This window comes from Manis javanica, chromosome 1 (assembly GCF_040802235.1).
Source record: "Manis javanica isolate MJ-LG chromosome 1, MJ_LKY, whole genome shotgun sequence".
Taxonomy (NCBI): domain Eukaryota; kingdom Metazoa; phylum Chordata; class Mammalia; order Pholidota; family Manidae; genus Manis; species Manis javanica.
In genome coordinates, this window is record NC_133156.1 from 55,442,916 (window position 1) to 55,462,821 (window position 19,906).

Genomic DNA, 19,906 nt, shown 5'->3' on the forward strand with positions numbered 1-19,906 from the left:
CCTTTGTTTTCCTTTAATAATTGCATTGTTTTTAGTTTCCTTGTACTCTGTGCATATTGGAAGTCAACCCCAAATTCTCTGCTCTTTGGTCTACATCTCCTCTCAAAATGTTTATAAACACTGAGTGGTCTTATCAACTTCTTCTTCCTGAAGATCTGGTGGAACTTTTCGGCCTTCTTCAACCTGGACTGATTGTCCTCTTTACTACTCTTCATTATAAATGTGAGAATTCCTTTCATCTGTTTCCAGTGTTGGATCTCTTGTTTGTTTGTTTGTTTGTTTGTTTGTTCTGTGTCTTCTCTTTCTTGGTTTACTCCCTCATTTTAAAGGAATACCATCTTAGAGAAGAATATGAGAAGTAAAATTTTTTAGATCTTGTATGTCTGTAAACATCGTTATTTCCCCACACATTGACTGATAACTGAGTGTAGATATTTAGGTTAGAAACAACTTTTCTACAGAACATTGAAGGAAATCATCCATTTTCTTCTAGCTTCCAGAATTGGTGGTAAGAAGTCATACACTACTACTTTGATTATTGATTCTTTGTATATGCCCTAGTTTTTTCCTCTGGGAGTTTATAGAATCTTTTTCCCAAGTATGCTTCCTGTAGGTCTAAGATTCATCCATTGTGCTGGGCGTCTAGTGGGCCATTTCAGCCTAGAAACATATTCTTCATTCCTAGAAAATAGAGTTTTTATTTCTGTTAGTTTTTAATTTCCAAGATCCCTTTTTTTTACTTTTTCTCTAAATAGTCCTTTTTAAAAATAATTAATAGTGTTCTGTTCTTGTTTTCTTCTTTCATGGATCCATATCTTCTCATATCTTTTTTTCTTTGCTATCATTAATGTACAATTACATGAACAACATTATGGTTACTAGATTCCCCCCATTATCAAGTCCCCACCACATACCTCATTACAGTCACCATCCATCAGCATCTTCTCATATCTTTGACAATACCATTGATAGCTTTTGTTTTGCTTATTCTCTGCATAATGTCTGTTCTCTCCAGATTGCTTTTTTGGAGGGAGGGAAGGATTAGTTTGGGCTATTTTGGTCTTTATCTCTCATCTTAGAATATTTCCGTAGATGTCCAGAAAACTTTGGTAGTCTATCCACCTTTAAGGGTGACAAACTCAAAAGCTGAGGGAAGCTCTGAGTGCTTGGGAGGACTTGCCATTTCTGAGCTTCCTGGAAGGTGGAACTGACTTGGCAGTGTCAGTGTCTTTTAGGTCTTTCCTCTGGATGGGTTTTCCAGAGAAGACTTCCCATTTCCTACCTGAAGGATAAAGGCTGGGATGCCAGGTCTCTGGAAGATGGGTGTGGAAAGATGGCCAGGGCCTTTGCACTCAGCATGCACATGTTTACTCAGGGCCCTGGTGTTGCTTGGATGCCTTTGCCTCCCACCTATGCTCAGTGAACCAGTCCACCGAGCCCCACATCTCCACAGAATTAACTGGTAGTCTGCAGGTTTGGAGAAGATCTAAGGCTCCAAAATTTTCTTAAACAGCTTACAGGCCATCATACTTATTTTAACTTTTCCCTTTTCACCTCACTTCAGAGAAGACTTCTACTGCTGTTTGCGGGCTTATTGAAGATCCCTTTTTTTTCCTTTTTTAGTATATAGGATTAAATAGGATTGCGCTTGTCTACTTCTGGTTTAGGATTCAGCTTTCATAGTCTGCAAAGTCAGTTAAATTCTAGCCCCTTGCAAAAGTGAAAGACTTACATTAAACATTATCCTTAAAACATGACACACTTGCCTTCTTTACTTAATTGGTTCTCTTTGATTTTATAAAGAGTATTTCTTAACCCACCCCCCAAATCAAAGCCTGGGACCTTGACAATTACCTACATCTTACCACACATCCATCTCCCACCACCTGCTTTTGTACCTTCCTGCGCCCAAAGTAATCAACACCCTGAATGTTCATCATTTCCTTTCCTTTTTATGTAGTTTTACTGCTTATTTTTATTGCAGTTCTTTGTAGCTGTATATAAAAGGATATCATGATGGATGTAATCCATTGGGCTTTTTTCATTTAATGTGGTAGAGTACTGAATTGTACCCATATTGTTACATATCACTGTAGCTTATTTATTCTCACCACTCTGTAGTATTCTATTTTGTGAATATACTTAATTTACCTTACAGCTTCCAAAATTTAACTGTTATTGTCCCCTTCTCCTTTTCTCCCTTTTCTATGTAATTTTTTGAAAAGTATTTACCCTAGTATGAGTGGGATTTTAGGAGACAACAAAATTAGATGTGTGTATTCAGTCCACCATTTTTACCTGGGTTACCTAAATGCTCATCAAAGTAATTTTGCCTAGATGAGATGTTTTTACCTTACTAACTTTTAGAGCCTACACCCTCTATAAAGTATGACTCTACTGCTCTAAACCTTGGTCATTAGCATTAATAGATGACACCTAATAATAGAAAGCCAGAAAGGACTTCTGTGGTCATCCAGTCCGACTTTCCACCTACACAAGGAATGTTCCTGGCCAGGAAGACACAGGTACTCTTTGACTTCAGTGGTAACTTTCAATAATAGTAACTAAGAAAAAATGTTGATATTTCAGTTAGCTTTTGTAACCTTACTACAATTACATGTGGGGTTTCCTTTAGACATGTTTAAATATTGAAAATAGCCTAAGTGCCCTCTTTGTTGCCTTAGGGAAACGTAGCGGTCTAGGAGCCCAGGTTAAGTTAGACTGCAGTTTTCAGCACCTCACGATAAGACTTAAGTTTAAACTTTTTCTTTGTCTTTTTTCCGTTGCAGGGATGTTATAAAGTGGTTGGTCAGAGTAGTAACTGAAGATGGATTAACACAGTCCCCAAATGGGAGTCAGACCTCTTCAAGAACAGGAATCTTGAAGACCAGCAGTAACCTCCCTTCTCCCCAGCCTAACCTGACAAAGAGCACCAATCAGCTGTAAGGGCAGGCAGAAGTTCTTTCCTGAGACTGTTGGGATATACTGTTTTAGAGAAGAGCATCGTTCCCTAAAAGCAGTTTCCCCACAGTTAACAAGCTTTTATAACGTAGACTGATTCTTACTAAAGACTGTCATAGTGTGACTAAAGGCTAAATTTCTAATGCCAAAGGTAAAATAAAAGCAGACTTTCCCCCAGATGAATAGGACTTCACTAAGTAAATACAAATTCACAAAGCTGAAACAAGATAAAGCTAGGACATACTGTCCTCCCTTTCCTGGATTCCAAGAGACAATACAGGATTGCTACTCAGCTCTTCAGCTGTCCAAGAAGAGGAGACATGGTAGTGGGTGTTCCAGCGGCCTCTAGTCCTCAAGGACCTACACCTCTCCCTCCAGTCCTGGGAGAAGAATAGCAGTTCAACCTGAAGATTCCAGCAGGTTATAAGAGCAAATGGGTTAGACCAGGGCAAGTCCCATTATCTCAGAACACACTGGGAAGAGTTTCCTGGCATTTCTTTTATGGAACTGAGAATGGTCTTGGCATTTTTTAAGAGACACTGAGATTTTAGAGCTGGAGCTTCCCTTGCACAAGTAACTGACTATTGTTTGTCAACCAAACTGATAAAGCCAGTCACACTTGACATTTCAAATATAGGATTTGTGCCTAAACTCACAATGCTATATTGTAATATAGTTGTACCAACTTGATTAGCATATAAGGCCTGTGAATTTTAACTAATTTAGGAGACAATCTTGTATCTAAAGGAAGAATATTTTGGAACAATGAAGCATTTGCTTAGCAGATTGGAACAAAACCCTAGTATATAGACCCAAAAGAGAGGCACACTGCTCTTTCAGTGGAAGCTAATCTCATATAATAATAGTAATTTAGGGTAAGTAAATATTAGTAGAAATAAAAATAGAGCCTACTAATAAACAATTTATCATGATCTTAACAACAGTAGGTACTACCAGTTACCACTGAATGCCTATCTGCCAGATATCTTACACAGCATTCACAACTTTATGAAATAAGTGGTTTTATTCCCTCTTTTCAGAGATAAGAATTGGACTTTGAGCAATTTAATAATTTGTCAAAAGTTGAACAACTCATCATTGCAGAGCCAGAATCTGATGCCAGAGCCCCTGGTTCACCTATTAATATGACTTGCTGCAGATTTTCCACAAATAGAGCCCTTTCTTCCATCACAAATAATAATTCATGTTAGAAAAGCCTGACTTTAAGCCAGGCTCACTTTTCTGAAGGATTGCCCAGATTCCTTCTGTTACATGAGCCTGGTTATCTCCCACAGCTGGGCCTGTGGGAAAGAGGGTCACATTCCACCAGTTGAAGTTCTGAGATTTAACTTAGAAACTAACTGTAATTGTAAAGGAACTAGTAACAGGAGAAAACTATGTAGTAAATACGTATTTTCTCTATGTCAAAGAAAGTCAAATAATTATTACTCATTCTAGAACTATTCATCTGTAAAATAGAGAAGTTATCCTTAAATTTCTCTAGATCCTTAAAATTAGATGTTCCTATTTTTAAGCTTCAAAGCAGCTTGCTTTACACCTCAACCACAGCTTTACCTCATTTTTTTTCTGAAAGGTCCAGATAGTATGATCTGGCAAAGGGATTCAAGTAGGTGAAAGTGCTAAATAGAAGCATTCTGACAGCTTGAGCAGTTCTCCCTGACTGAGTGTGTTCTTGCAGGCTCCTTTAGTACACTGGGAGGGGCCTTAGCTCAGCCATCCAGGTGGCTGTCCGTCAACCATTCCACTCACATGTGCTCTGTGTTCTGGACTCAGGGTTGTGTGCCAACTGCAGAGGATGCTGTCCATAGCCGTGGAAGTGGACAGGACCCCCACCTGCAGCTCCAATAAAATTGCTGAGATGATGTTTGGGTTTGTGCTGGACATTCCTGAGAGGAGTCAAAGGTGAGAATTTGTTTTTGTTTTGTTTTTATGTTTTTGTTTTTTATTTTGGTATCATTAATCTGCAATTACATGAGCAACATTATGGTTACTAGACTCCCCCCATCATCAAGTCCCCACCACCTACCCCATTACAGTCACTGTCCATCAGCCTAGTAAGATGCTATAGAATCACTAGTTGTCTTCTCTGTGTTGTACAGCCGTCCCTGGACACGCCCCCCCACATTATGTCTGCCAACAGTAATGTCATTTTGTCCCACTTGTCCCTCCCTTCCCACCCATTCTCCCCAGTCCCTTTCCCTTTGGTAACTGTTAGTTCATTCTTAGGTTCTGTGATTCTGCTGCTGTTTTGTACCTTCAGTTTTTTTTTCTTTGTTCTTATGCTCCACAGATGAGTGCAATTATTTGGTACTTGTCTTTCTCCTCCTGGCTTATTTCACTGAGCATAATACCCTCTAGCTCCATCCATGTTGTTGCAAATGGTAGGATTTGTTTTCTTCTTATGGCTGAATAATATTCCATTGTGTATATGTACCACATCTTCTTTATCCATTCATCTACTGTTGGTCACTTACATTGCTTCCATTTCTTGGCTATTGTAAATAGCGCTGCGATAAACATAGGAGTGCATCGGTCTTTTTCAAACTGGGCTGCTGCATTCTTAGGGTAAATTCCTAGAAGTGGAACTCCTGGGTCAAATGGTATTTCTGTTTTGAGTTTTTTGAGGCACCTCCATACTGCTTTCCACAATGGTGAACTAATTTACATTGCCACCAGCAGTGTAGGAAGGTTCCCCTTTCTCTGCATCCTTGCCAACATTTGTTGTTTGTTTTTTGGATGTTGGCCATCCTAACTGGTGTGAGGTGATATCTCACTGTGCTTTTAATTTGCATTTCTCTAATGATTAGCGATGTAGAGCATCTTTTCATGTGCCTGTTGGCCATCTGAATTTCTTCTTTGAAGTGTCTGTTCAGATCCTCTGCCCATTTTTTAATTGGATTATTTGCTTTTTGTTTGTTGAGGTACATGAGCTCCTTATATATTTTGGATGTCAAGCCTGTATCGGATCTGTCATTTATGAATATATTCTCCCATACTGTAGGATGTCTTTTTTTTCTGTTGATGGTGTCCTTTGTTGTACAGAATATTTTTAGTTTGATATAGTCCCACTTGTTCATTTTTGCTTTTGTTTCCCTTGCCTGGGGAGAAATGTTCATGAAAAAGTTCCTCATGTTTATGTCCAAGATATTTTTGGCTATGTTTTTTTCTAAGAGTAAGAGTTTTATGGTTTCATGACTTACATTTAGGTCTTTGATCCATTTTGAGTTTACTTTAGTGTGTGGGGTTAGACAATAATCCAGTTTCATTCTCTTACATGTAGCTGTCCACTTTTGCCAACACCAGCTGTTGAAGAGGCTGTCATTTCCCCATTGTATGTCCATGGCTCCTTTATCATATATTAATTGACCGTATATGTTTGGGTTAATATCTGATTCTCTATTCTGTTCCACTGGTCTGTGGATCTGTTCATGTGGCAGTATCGAATTGTCTTGATTACTGTTTCTTTGTAGTAGAGTTTGAAGTTGGGAAGCAAGATCCCTCCCACTTTATTCTTCCTTCTCAGGATTGCTTTGGCTATTTGGGGTCTTTTGTGGTTCCATATGAATTTTAGAACTGTTTGTTCCAGTTTGTTGAAGAATGCTGTTTGTATTTTGATAGGGATTGCATTGAATCTGTAGATTGCTTTAGGCAGGATAGCCATTTTGACAATATTAATTCTTTCTAGCCAAGAGCATGGGATGAATTTCCATTTGTTAGTGTCCTCTTCAATTTCTTTTAGGAGTGTCTTATAGTTTTCAGGGTATAGGTTTGTCACTTCCTTGGTTAGGTTTATTCCTGGGTATTTTATTCTATTTGATGCTATTGTGAATGGAATTGTTTTCCTGATTTCTCTTTCTATTAGTTCATTGTTATTGTATAGGAAAGCAACAGATTTCTTTGTATTAATTTTGTATCCTGCAACTTTGCTGAATTCCAATATTAGTTCTAGTAGTTTTGGAGTGGAGTCTTTAAGGTGTTTTATGTACAATATCATGTGATCTGCAAATAGTGACAGTTGAACTTCTTCTTTACCAATCTGAATGCCTTGTATTTCTTTGTTTTGTCTGATTGCTATGGCTAGGAACTCCAGTACTATGTTGAATAGCAGTGGGGAGAGTGGGCATTCTTGTCTTGTTCCTGATTTTAGGTGAAAAGCTTTCAGCATCTCACTGTTAAGTATGATGTTGGCTGTGGGTTTGTCATATATGGCCTTTATTATGTTGAGGTACTTACTTGCCCTCTATACCCATTTTGTCAAGTTTTTATCATGAATGGATGTTGAATTTTGTCGAATGCTTTTTCAGCATCTATGGAGATAATCGTGTGGTTTTTGTCCTTCTTTTTGTTAATGTGGTGGATGATGTTGATGGATTTTTGAATGTTGTACTATCCTTGCATCCCTGAGATGAATCCCACTTGGTCATGGTGTATGATCCTCTTGATATATATTTGAATTTGGTTTGCTAATATTTTGTTGAGTATTTTTGCATCTATGTTCATCAGGGATATTGGTCTGTACTTTTCTTTTATTGTGATGTCTTTGCCTGGTTTTGGTATTAGAGTGATGTTGGCCTCATAGAATGAGATTGGAAGTATTCCCTCCTCTTTTGTTTTTGTGGAAAACTTTAAGGAGAATGGGTATATGTCTTCTCTATATGTCTGGTAAAATTCTGCAGTAAATCCATCTGGCCTGGGGGTTTTGTTCTTTGTTATTTTTTTTATTAACAATTCAATTTCGTTGCTGGTAATTTGTCTGTTTAGATTTTGTGTTTCTTCCTTGGTCAGTCTTGGAAGGTTGTGTTTTTCTAGGAAGTTGTCCATTTCTTCTAGGTTTTCTAGCTTGTTAGCATATAGATTTTCATAGTATTCTCTAATAATTCTTTGTATTTCTGTGCAGTTCGTCTTGTTTTTCCTTTCTCATTTCTGATTCTGTTTATGTGTGTAGATTCTCTTTTTCTCTTAATAAGTCTGGCTAAGGGTTTATCTATTTTGTTTATTTTCTCAAAGAACCAGCTCTTGGTTTCATTGATTTTTTCTATTGTTTTATTCTTCTCAATTTTATTTATTACTTCTCTGATCTTTATTATGTCCCTCCTTCTGCTGACCTTGGGCTCATTTGGTCTTCTTTTTCCAATTTCAATAATTGTGACTTTAGACTATTCATTTGGGATTGTTCTTCCTTGTTTAAATAGGCCTGGATTGCTATTTACTTTCCTCTTAGAACTGCCTTCTCTGCATCCCACAGAAGTTGGGGCTTTGTGCTGTTGTTGTCATTTGTCTCCATATATTGTTTGATCTCTGTTTTAATTTGGTCATTGATCCATTGATTATTTAGGAGCATGTTGTTAAGCTTCCATGTGTTTGTGAGCCTTTTTGTTTTCTTTGTACAATTTATTTCTAGTTTTATACTTTGTGGTCTGAGAAGTTGGTTGGTAGAATTTCAATCTTTTTGAATTTACTGAGGCTCTTTTTGTGGCCTAGTATGTGGTCTATTCTGGAGAATGTTCCATGTGCACTTGAGAAGAATGTGTATCCTGTTGCTTTTGGATGTAGAGTTCTGTAGATGTCTGTTAGGTCCATCTGTTCTAGTGTGTTGTTCAGTGCCTCTGTGTCCTTACTTATTTTCAGTCTGGTGGATCTGTCCTTTGGAGTGAGTGGTGTGTTGAAGTCTCCTAAAATGAATGCAGTGCATTCTATTTCCTCCTTTAATTCTGTTAGTATTTGTTTCACATATGTCAGTGCTCCTGTGTTAGGTGCATATATATTTATAATGGTTATATCCTCTTGTTGGACTAACCCCTTTATCATTATGTAATGTCCTTCTGTGACTCTTGTGACTTTCTCTGTTTCGAAGTCTATTTTGTCTGATACAAGTACTGCAACACCTGCTTTTTTCTCCCTATTGTTTGCATGAAATATCTTTTTCCATCCCTTCACTTGTAGTCTGTGTATGTCTTTGGGTTTGAGGTGAGTCTCTTGTAAGCAGCATAAAGATCTTGCTCTTGTATCCATTCTGTTACTCTGTGTCTTTTGATTGGTACATTCAATTCATTTACATTTAGGGTGATTATCTATAGACATGTACTTATTGCCATTGTAGACTTTGCATTCATGGTTACCAAAGGTTCAAGGGTAGCTTCTTTACTATCTAACTGTCTAACTTAACTCTCTTATTAAGCTATCATAAACACAGTCTGATGATTCTTTATTTCTCTCCCTTCTTATTCTTCCTCCTCCATTCTTTATGTGTTAGGTTTTTTTCTGTACTCTTTTGTGTTTCCTTTGACTGATTTTGTGGATAGTTGATTTTACTTTTTTGCCTTTAGTTAGTATTTGATTGGTCTGCTTTCTTTGCTGTGATTTTGGTTTCTCTGATGACATCTCTTTAGCCTTAGGAGTGCTTCCATCTAGAGCAGTCCCTTTAAAATACCCTGTAGAGATGGTTGGTGGATGCAAATTCACTTAACTTTTGCTTGTCTGGAAATTATTTATTGCATCTTCATATTTAAATGATAATTGTGCTGGATACAGTATTCTTGGTTCAAGTCCCTTCTGTTTCATTGCATTAAATATATCATGCCATTCTCTTCTGGCCTATAAGGTTTCTGTTGAGAAGTCTGATGATAGCCTGATGGGTTTTCCTTTGTAGGTAATCTTTTTTCTCTCTCTGACTGCCTTTAATACTCTGTCCTTGTCTTTGATCTTTGCCATTTTAATTATTATATGTCTTAGTGTTGTCCTCCTTGGGTCCCTTGTGTTGGGAGATCTGTGGGCTTCCATGGTCTGAGAGACTATTTCCTTGCCCAGCTTGGGGAGGTTTTCAGCAATTATTTCTTCAAAGACACTTTGTATCCCTTTTTCTCTCTTCTTCTTCTTCCCATACCCCTATAATGTGAATATTGTTCCATTTGAATTGGTCACACAGTTCTCTTAATATTCTTTCATTCCTAGAGATCCTTTTATCTCTCTCTGCCTCAGTTTCTCTGTATTCCTGTTCTCTGATTTCTATTCCATTAACAATCTCTTGCACCTCATCCAGTGTGCTATTAAGACCTTCTATCAATTGTTTCATTTCTGTTATTCCCCTCCAGACTTCATCCCTTAGCTCTTGCATATTTCTCTGCACATCCATCAGCATGGTTATGACTTTTACTTTTAATTCTTTTTCAGGAAGATTGGTTATATCTATCTTACCAGGCCCTCTCTGGGGTTGTCTGAGTGACTTTTGCCTGGACCATATTTTTCTGCCTTTTCATGGTGATAGACATGGTCACAGGCAGGTGGCACATGTGTCAGCTGGGAGAACAAAGTCCTTCCTGCTTGTTGGTCACCTTTCCCTTCTTTGCTGTCTGTGCCATCTTCTAGCACACCAGGAGCAGCATCTGGGATAATCTCCTGAGCTGCAGTGGGCAGGGCCACCCTCGGGCTAGCCTAGAGCACTGCAGGGGGTTGCAGCCATGCTGGGTGTGTTCTCCTGTGAGAACGGTGCCCCTTTGTGCCTTCTGGACCTTGCTCTGGCTTCTGCTGCGTGTCCCGGTTAGCTGCACACTGGGAAGAGACTCTGTGTGGTTGCTGTGGGCAGGTCCGCTCTCCAGCTGGTACACAGCTATGGCAGGTTAGCCGGTCCGCTTGCAGCGCCAGCCAGGGGGAACAAATGGCAGGCTGGTTATCACTGTGAGGGGCTTTGGGGCTGCTTTACCCCACCAGGGGGCTAGGGGACCTGAAGTTCCTCAAGATTCCTAGCCTGCTGGGCTCTGTGTGCTGGGACAGTTTTGTTCAGCTGTTGATCCCTTGTCCCTTTAAGAGTTTTAAAAAGCCCCCGCTTTTCTTTTGTTCCCTGGCAGCCAGCTGTGGGACCTGCTCACAGTCTCCATCTCGGACCCTACCCTTCCGTTTCTCTAATATCCAGTACACTATGCAATGTGTGTCTGTGCTCCCGGTGCAGATTCCTAGGGCTGGTTATTTAGCAGTCCTGTGCTCCCACTCCCTCCCCACTCTGACTCTTTTCCTCCCACTGGTGATCTGGGGTGGAGGGAGTGCTCGGGTCCCACCGGGTCACGGCTTTGTATCTTACCGCCTTCATGAGATGCTGAGTTCTTGCAGATGTAGATGTAGCCTGGCTGTTGTACTGTATCTTCTGGTCTGTCTTTTAGGAATAATTGTATTTGTTGTATTTTAAAATATATATATGTATGGTTTTGGGAGGAGATTTCTGCCGCTCTACTCACACCGCCATCTTGAGCCCCTCTGAGTCTTAGTTTTGTTTTTGTTTTTCTTCTGGGAACAGAATTTCAAAAGAAAACTCCAAACTGTAGTTAAATTGGGAAAAACAAAGATAGAGGAAAAGTTCTGTCTCTCTAACTATCAGAAAGAAAAAGCTTCTCAGCTAATTATTTGCAACTAAGGCATAATTTCTTGGGAAGAGGCAGGATGATTTAAATGGAGTCTAAATTTGCTTACTTTATGTATTTGCCTAGCAACTTTACTTATCCCTAGAGGTTCAGCTGACCCTTCTTCCCTGACCCTCCACCATAGTATAGTGCCTGGTATAAATATTCACTGAAGGCCTGTCCAATATTAGAGGATGGAGGAGTGACATAGAATGAGTAGGGCCTGGACTTTGTAGCATTCTATAGATAGTAAGAATAAGGAATTCAGTATCTCTAAGCATTAATTAGTAAATATCCTTCTAGGAGGAGATAAAGAAATTAGAGTTCCTGCCTATAACCAATGATTCCTTCTTTGAACCAGTAATTTTAGAATCCAAAGGAAGAAAAATTAATGAATGAATATGGATTTATGAACAGTTGTGGTACAGGAAATAACTGTGAAAGAACCATTGTACAGTGGTGATCCATGGGGAAATTATCCCCGTTAGCTCCATGTCTGCTTTTCATCCCCATCCCCTAAGCTCCCAGTTGGCATATAAGACTATTTTTGGACAGTTCTGATTCCTCTATTAGAAGAAAATATCATATCAAATAATGTTGTAATAAAGATTTAATTAACATACCCCTGCTAAAACGAAGACAAATATTTATTAGGTCCCTACAATGTGCCAGTCATTGTCATATCCTCTCATTTTCATGAAACTTTATAATGTTATTCCCACTTAATGAATGAGAAAAATACTCAAAGTGATTAAATAACTAGCCCAAGGTTACACAGCTTATCAAATTCAGAATCCAAATTTAAACCTAAGACTTCTTCATCCCAAATTCAGTGTTCAAAGGAGGCAGTATGTTACAGTGGTCAGACAAGGAAGCACATATGAATAACAGGCTTTCTCTATCACTTTGTCAGGAGTATCTCATTTGGGTCCAACTCCCATACCATTCATTCATTTAAACCTGGATGCTGGTGAGAGATGGGAAATCTAAGGAATGGATAACTGTAAACAAATTTAGACTTAACATAGACAAAAATAATTTAAATAATACCATGGTCTATTTTAAAACTCTCAGAAGGGGCAAATTGGCAATCACCCAAATTATAGTAGAAGATACTTTATATGGCCTTTACCACATTTTTTAAATTCCTTAAAGTTTAGTATAGTTTACATACAATTAGATTATATAAACTAATTTATATTTGTATCATTCCACGAGTTTTGGCTTATGTATAACCCATGTGACCTATATTTTCTGATTGCTCATTGATAGTATATAGAAATCATGCAACCTTGCCAAATTCACTTACTCTCATAGGAATTTTTTTTGTGCTTTCCTTAGGATTTTCCACATACACAATCATATTGTCTGCAAATAAAAACACTTTAAGTGAATACCAAACTCTCACTCTTCCATTGATGCAATGAAAGCAACTTGTTCTACATCTTCCTCTGAAGCTGGTCACAAGGCCTATTCACAGTATACTTATTTCTAGGAGTTAAAGTACATATATATAGAAAAGTCTTCTGGGTCTTTGTTTAGGAAGAGTTCATACTATCTTCTAGAAGCAAATTACTTGATAGAAGCAGAAAGCATAGTGTTCTTTCAGCCAGAGCAGCTCAGTACCATAGGCTGCAGCTTATAGCAGTGCGTTGAAGAAAGCTTGCTTTAAATTAATAACGAAAGTGGGTGACAGGGAAGGACAAGCGCAAGTAACTTTTTTTTCCCACCTTTTATTTTTTAATAATTATAGATTCATAGGAAGCTGCAAAAACTAATACAAAGAGGTCCTATGTACCCTACACCCTGTTTTTTCCCCAGTGATTACATCTTGCATAACTATAGTGTCACAAGAAGGGAACTGACATTGGTACAATCCACAGAATATAGCAGATTTCACCCATAAAAATGACTTTATGGGGAGATCACGGGAAGATGGTGGCATGAGTAGTTCAGAGGAAATCTCCTCCCCAAAACATATATATTTATGAAAATACAATAAATACAACTATTCCTAAAAGAGACACCAGTGGATGCAGTACAACAGCCAGGATACATCTACATCTGCAAGAACTCAGCATCATACAAAGGTGGTAAGATACAAGCCGCGGCCAGGCAGAACCTAAATGCTCCCCCACCCCAAAACCCGGCGGGAAGAAAGGAGTCAAAATAGAGAGGGAGTGAAAGCCCAGGAATGCTAAACAACCAGCTCTAGAAATCCGCACCTGGAACGCAGACACAAGGTGCATGGGGTGCTGGATATTAGAGAAATGGAAAAGCAAAACCTGTGGGCAGGTCCTCGCAACCGACGCCCCTGAGACAAAAGAAAAGCAAGTGCTTTCTGCAAGTCTTAAAGAGACAAGGACCCCATAGTGGATGAAGTTGTCCAGGCAGCTGGGAATACCGGGGAAACTTAGGCGCCCTAAATGGACGTAGTGCAGGTCTGAAGCCCCTTACAGAACTAGGCAGCCTGCCAGTCGTTCCTCCAAATGGTGCAGACCCCAACACACAGGCCCAGTAGCAGGAGAGTGGGAGTGCACACCAGGGACGGAAGCGCTAGAAGGAACCGAGAGTGGATACGTGCACCGCAGGGCTAGCCCGCAGTGGCACGATCAAACAGCCCCGGGCGTGGCTCATGCACACCGGCGGCAGTGAAGCCAGAGCCCGGTAGAAGCCTGCGTGGAAAAGCCCCGCATGCACCAGCAGCTGAGCCAGAGGGAGCAGGCGTGCTCCCAGGAACCAACTGGAATCCCAGCCCACCCAACGCACAGACCCAAAGGCCAGACCCAAGGGCCACTGCTGCCACACAGCTGCCTGGCAGGGTCGCCGCTAGCATGGAGGAGCGCACTTGGCGTGCCTGCCACTCCCCACAGAGATCCACACTGCTCTGACAGACACCCTGCCCACAGCAGCTTAGGAGATTAACCTGGTGGCTGCTCCAGGAGTGCAGGTAGCCGTCACAGGCAGCGGAGAAGGGCAAGGCATCCAGCAAGCAGGAAAGGACTTTCTTCTCCCAGCTGACACACCTGCAACCTGCCTACAGCCACTGCAGTCACCATGAAAAGGCAAAATAATCTGGTAAAGTCCAAGATAGTTACACCTGAGAAAGGATATGCAGAGGCAGACCTAATCAATCTCCCTGAAAAAGAATTCAAAATAAAAATCATAAACATGCTGACAGAGCTGCAGAGAAGTATGCAAGAGCTAAGGGATGACGTCCGGAGGGAGATTACAGACGTCCAGAGGGAGATCACAGATGTCCAGAGGGAGATTACAGAAGTGAAACAAACTCTGGAAGAATTTTTAAGCAGAATGGATAAGATGCAAGAGGCCATTGACGGAATAGAAACCAGAGAACAGGAACGCATAGAAGCTGATGCAGAGAGAGATAAAAGGATCTCCAAGAATGAAACAATATTAAGAGAACTGTGTGACCAATCCAAAAGGAACAATATCCGCATTATAGGGGTACCAGAAGAAGAAGAGAGAGAAAAGGGGATGAAAAGTGTCTATGAAGAAATAATTGCTGAGAACTTCGCCAAACTGGGGGAGGAAATAGTTGCTAACACTACGGAGGCACACAGAACTCCCGAGGGACGGGATCCAAAGAGGTCAACACCAAGACACATAATAATTAAAATGGCAAAGATCAAGGACAGGGACAGAGTATTAAAGGCAGCCAGGGAGAGTAAAAAGGTCACCTACAAAGGAAAACCCATCAGGCTATCATAAGACTTCTCAACAGAAACCTTACAGGCCAGAAGAGAATGGCATGATATATTTAATGCAATGAAACAGAAGGGCCTTGAACCAAGGATACTGTATCCAGCACGATTATCATTTAAATATGAAGGAGGGATTAAACAATTCCCAGACAAGCAAAAGTTGAGGGAATTTGCCTCCCAAAAACCACCTCTACAGGGTATCTTAGAGGGACTGCTCTAGATGGGAGCACTCCTAAAAAGAGCACAGAACAAAACACCGAACATATGAAGAATCGAAGAAGAGGAAAAAGAAGGGAAAGAAATAATCATCAGACTGTGTTTATAACAGCTCAGTAAGCGAGTGAGGACAGACAGTAAGTTAGTAAACAAGCTAACCTTGAACCTTTGGTAACCACAAATCTAAAGCCTGCAATGGCAATAAGTACATATCTTTCAATAATCACCCTAAATGTAAATGGACTGAATGCACCAATCAAAAGACACAGAGTAACAGAATGGATACAAGAGCAAGATCTTTATGCTGCTTACAAGAGACTCACCTCAAACCCAAAGACATGCACAGATTAAAAGTCAAGGGTTGGAGAAAGATATTTCATGCAAACAACAGAGAAAAAAGCAGGTGTTGCAATACTAGTATCAGACAAAACAGACTTCAAAATAAAGAAAGTAACAAGAGATAAAGAAGGACATCACATAATGATAAAGGGCTCAGTCCAACAAGAAGATATAACCATTATAAATATATATGCACCTAACACAGGAGCACTGACATATGTGAAACAAATACTAACAGAATTAAAGGAGAAAATAGAATGCAATGTATTCATTTTGGGAGACTTTAACACACCACTCACCCCAAAGGACAGATCCACCAGACTGAAAATAAGTAAGGACATAGGGGCACTGAACAACACGCTAGAACAGATGGACCTAATAGACATCTATAGAACTCTACATCCAAAAGCAACAGGATACACATTCTTCTCAAGTGCACCTGGAACATTCTCCAGAATAGACCACATACTAGGCCACAAAAAGAACCTCAGTAAATTCAAAAAGATTGAAATCCTACCAACCAACTTTTCAGACCACAAAGGTATAAAACTAGAAATAAATTGTATAAAGAAAGCAAAAAGGCTCACAAACACATGGAGGCTTAACAACATGCTCCTAAATAATCAATGGATCAACAACCAAATTAAAATGGAAATCCAGCAATATATGGAAACATATGACAACAATAACACAAAGACCCAACTTCTGTGGGACGGAGCAAAAGCAGTCTAAGAGGAAAGTATATAGCAATCCAGGCATATTTAAAGAAGGAAGAACAAACCCAAATGAATAGTCTAATGTCACAATTATCGAAATTGGAAAAAGAAGACAAAATGAGGCCTAAGATCAGCAGATGGAGGGATGTAATAAAGATCAGAGAAGAAAGAAATAAAATTGAGAAGAATAAAACAATAGAAAAAATCAATGAAATCAAGAGCTGGTTCTTTGAGAAAATAAACAAAATAGATAAACCTCTAGCCATACTTATTAAGAGAAACAGAGAGTCAACACACATCAACAGAATTAGAAACGAGAAAGGAAAAATCACAACAGACCCCACAGAAATACAAAGAATTATTAGAGAATACTATGAAAACCTATATGCTAACAAGCTGGAAACCCTAGAAGAAATGGACAACTTCTTAGAAAAATACAACCTTCCAAGACTGACCCAGAACAAAACAGAAAATCTGAACAGACCAATTACTAGCAACAAAATTGATTCAGTAATCAAAAAACTACCCAAGAACAAAACCCCCGGGCCAGATGGATTTACCACGGAATATTATCAGACATACAGAGAAGACATAACACCCATTCTCCTTAAAGTTTTCCAAAGAATAGAAGATGAGGGAATACTCCCAAACTCATTCTATGAAGCCAACATCACCCTAATACCAAAACCAGGCAAAGACCCCACCAAAAAAGAAAACTACAGAGCAATATCCCTGATGAACATAGATGCAAAAATACTCAACAAAATATTAGCAAACCAAATTCAAAAATACATCAAGAGGATCATACACCATAACCAAGTGGGATTCATCCCAGGGATGCAAGGATGGTACAACATTCAAAAATCCATCAACATCATCCCCACATCAACAAAAAGAAGGACAAAAACTACATGATCATCTCCATAGATGCTGAAAAAGCATTCGACAAAATTCAACATCCATTCATGATAAAAACTCTCAACAAAGTGGACATAGAGGGAAAGTACCTCAACATAATAAAGGCCATATATGATAAACCCACAGCTAACATCATACTGAACAGCGAGAGGCTGAAAGCTTTTCCTCTGAGATCAGGAACAAGACAGGGATGCCCACTATCCCCACTGTTATTCAACATGGTACTGGAGGTCCTAGCTACGGCAATCAGACAAAACAAAGAAATACAAGGAATCCAGATTGGTAAAGAAGACGTCAAACTGTCACTATTTGCAGATGACATGACATTGTACATAAAAAACCCTAAATACTCCACTGCAAAACTACTAGAACTAATATCAGAATTCAGCAAAGTTGCAGGATACAAAATTAACATACAGAAATCTGTATCTCTCCTATACACTAACAATGAACTAATAGAAAGAGAAATCAGGAAAACAATTCCATTCACAGTAGCATCAAAAAGAATAAAATACCTAGGAACAAACCTAACCAAGGAAGTGAAAGACCTATACCCTGAAAACTACAAGACACTCTTAAGAAAAATTAAAGAGGTCACTAACAAATGGAAACTCATCCCATGTTCCTGGCTAGGAAGAATTAATATCATCAAAATGACCATCCTGCCCAAAGCAATATACAGATTCAATGCAATCCCTATCAAATTGCCAACAGCATTCTTCACTGAAATGGAACAAATAGTTCAAAAATTCATATGGAACCATCAAAGACCCTGAATAGCCAATGCAATTCTGAGAAGGAAGAATAAAGTGGGGGGGGGATCTTGCTCCCCAACTTCAAGCTCTACCACAAAGCCACAGTAATCAAGACAATTTGGTACTAGCACAAGAACAGAGCCACAGACCAGTGGAACAGAATAGAGACTCCAGACATTAACCCAAACATATATGGCCAATTAATATTTGATAAAGGAGCCATGGACATACAATGGGGAAATGACAGTCTTTTCAACAGATGGTGCTGGCAAAACTGGACAGCTACATGTAAGAGAATGAAACAGGATCACTGTCTAACCCCATACACAAAAGTAAACTCCAAATGGATCAAAGACCTGAATGTAAGTCATGAAACCATAAAACTCTTAGAAAAAAACACAGGCAAAAATCTCATGGACATAAACATGAGTGACTTCTTCATGCACATATCTCCCCAGGCAAGGGAAACAAAGGCAAAAATGAACAAGTGGGACTATATCAAGCTAAAAAGCTTCTGTACAGCAAAGGACACCAGCAATAGAATAAAAAGGTATCCTACAGTATGGGAGAACATATTCATAAATGACAGATCTGATAAAGGATTGACATCTAAAATATATAAAGAGCTTACATGCCTCAACAAACAAAAAGCAAATAATCCAATTAAAAAATGGGCAGAGGAGCTGAATAGACAGTTCTCTAAAGAAGAAATACAGATGGCCAACAGGCACATGAAAAGATGCTCCACATTGCTAGTCATCAGAGAAATGCAAATTAAAACCAGAATGAGATATCACCTCACACCAGTAAGGATCACCATCATCCAAAAGACAAACAACAACAAGTGTTGGCGAGGTTGTGGAGAAAGGCGAACCCTCCTACACTGCTGGTGGGAATGTAAACTAGTTCAACCATTGTGGAAAGCAGTATGGAGGTTCCTCAGAATGCTCAAAATAGACATACCATTTGACCCAGGAATTCCACTTCTAGGAATTTACCCTAAGAATGCAGTAGCCCAATTTGAAAAAGACAGATGCACCCCTATGTTTATCGCAGCACTATTTACGATAGCCAAGAAATGGAAGCAACCTAAGTGTCCATCAGTAGATGAAAGGATAAGAAAATGTTGTACATATACGCAATGGAATATTACTCAGCCCTAAGAGAAAAGCAGATCCTACCATTCGCAACAACATGGATGGAGCTAGAGGCTATTATGCTCAGTGAAATAAGCCAGGCGGAGAAAGACAAGTACCAAATGATTTCACTCATATGTGAAGCATAAGAACAAAGGAAAACTGAAGGAACAAAACAGCAGCAGAATCACAGAACCCAAGAATGGACTAACAGTTACCAAAGAGAAAGGGACTGAGGACAATGGATGGGAAGGGAGGGATAAGGCGGGGAAAAAGAAAGAGGGCATTACGATTAGCATGTATTGTGCTTTGGGGGCACGGGGAGGGCTGTGCAACACAGAGAAGACAAGTAGTGATTCTACAGCATCTTACAATGCTGATGGACAGTGACTGTAATGGGGTTTGTGGGGGGGACTTGGTGAAGGGGGGAACTAGTAAACATAATGTTCTTTCTGTAATTGTAGATTAATGGTACCAAAATTAAAAAGAAGTGAAAAAAATGATTTTATGCACTCATTTATGTGTGTTCCTATGCAATGTTGTCATGTCTAGATTGTTGTAATTACCATCACAATAAGGATACACAAAACTGTTTCATCACCACAAAAATCCCTTGTGCTACCCTTTTATACCATACCATCAATCTTCCCCCATCCCTACCAACCACTAATCTGTCCAAGTAACTTAAAACACAGTCTTTGAACTAAATGTTCACAAGCTAAAGACAAA

At 39.4% G+C, this 19,906-nt stretch overlaps 1 protein-coding gene across 7 annotated transcripts in view; it reads left to right on the plus strand.

The window, feature by feature from the left end:
- Positions 1-19,906, plus strand: part of SIMC1 (SUMO interacting motifs containing 1) — an 88,350-nt gene that overhangs the window by 42,261 nt on the left and 26,183 nt on the right. For all 7 annotated transcript variants that reach the window (XM_036995112.2, XM_036995111.2, XM_036995113.2 and 4 more), the window contains 2 exons: positions 2,790-2,942; positions 4,756-4,884. In XM_036995112.2, coding sequence (XP_036851007.2) covers positions 2,790-2,942; positions 4,756-4,884 — 282 coding nt within the window. The remainder of the gene's footprint in view (positions 1-2,789; positions 2,943-4,755; positions 4,885-19,906) is intronic.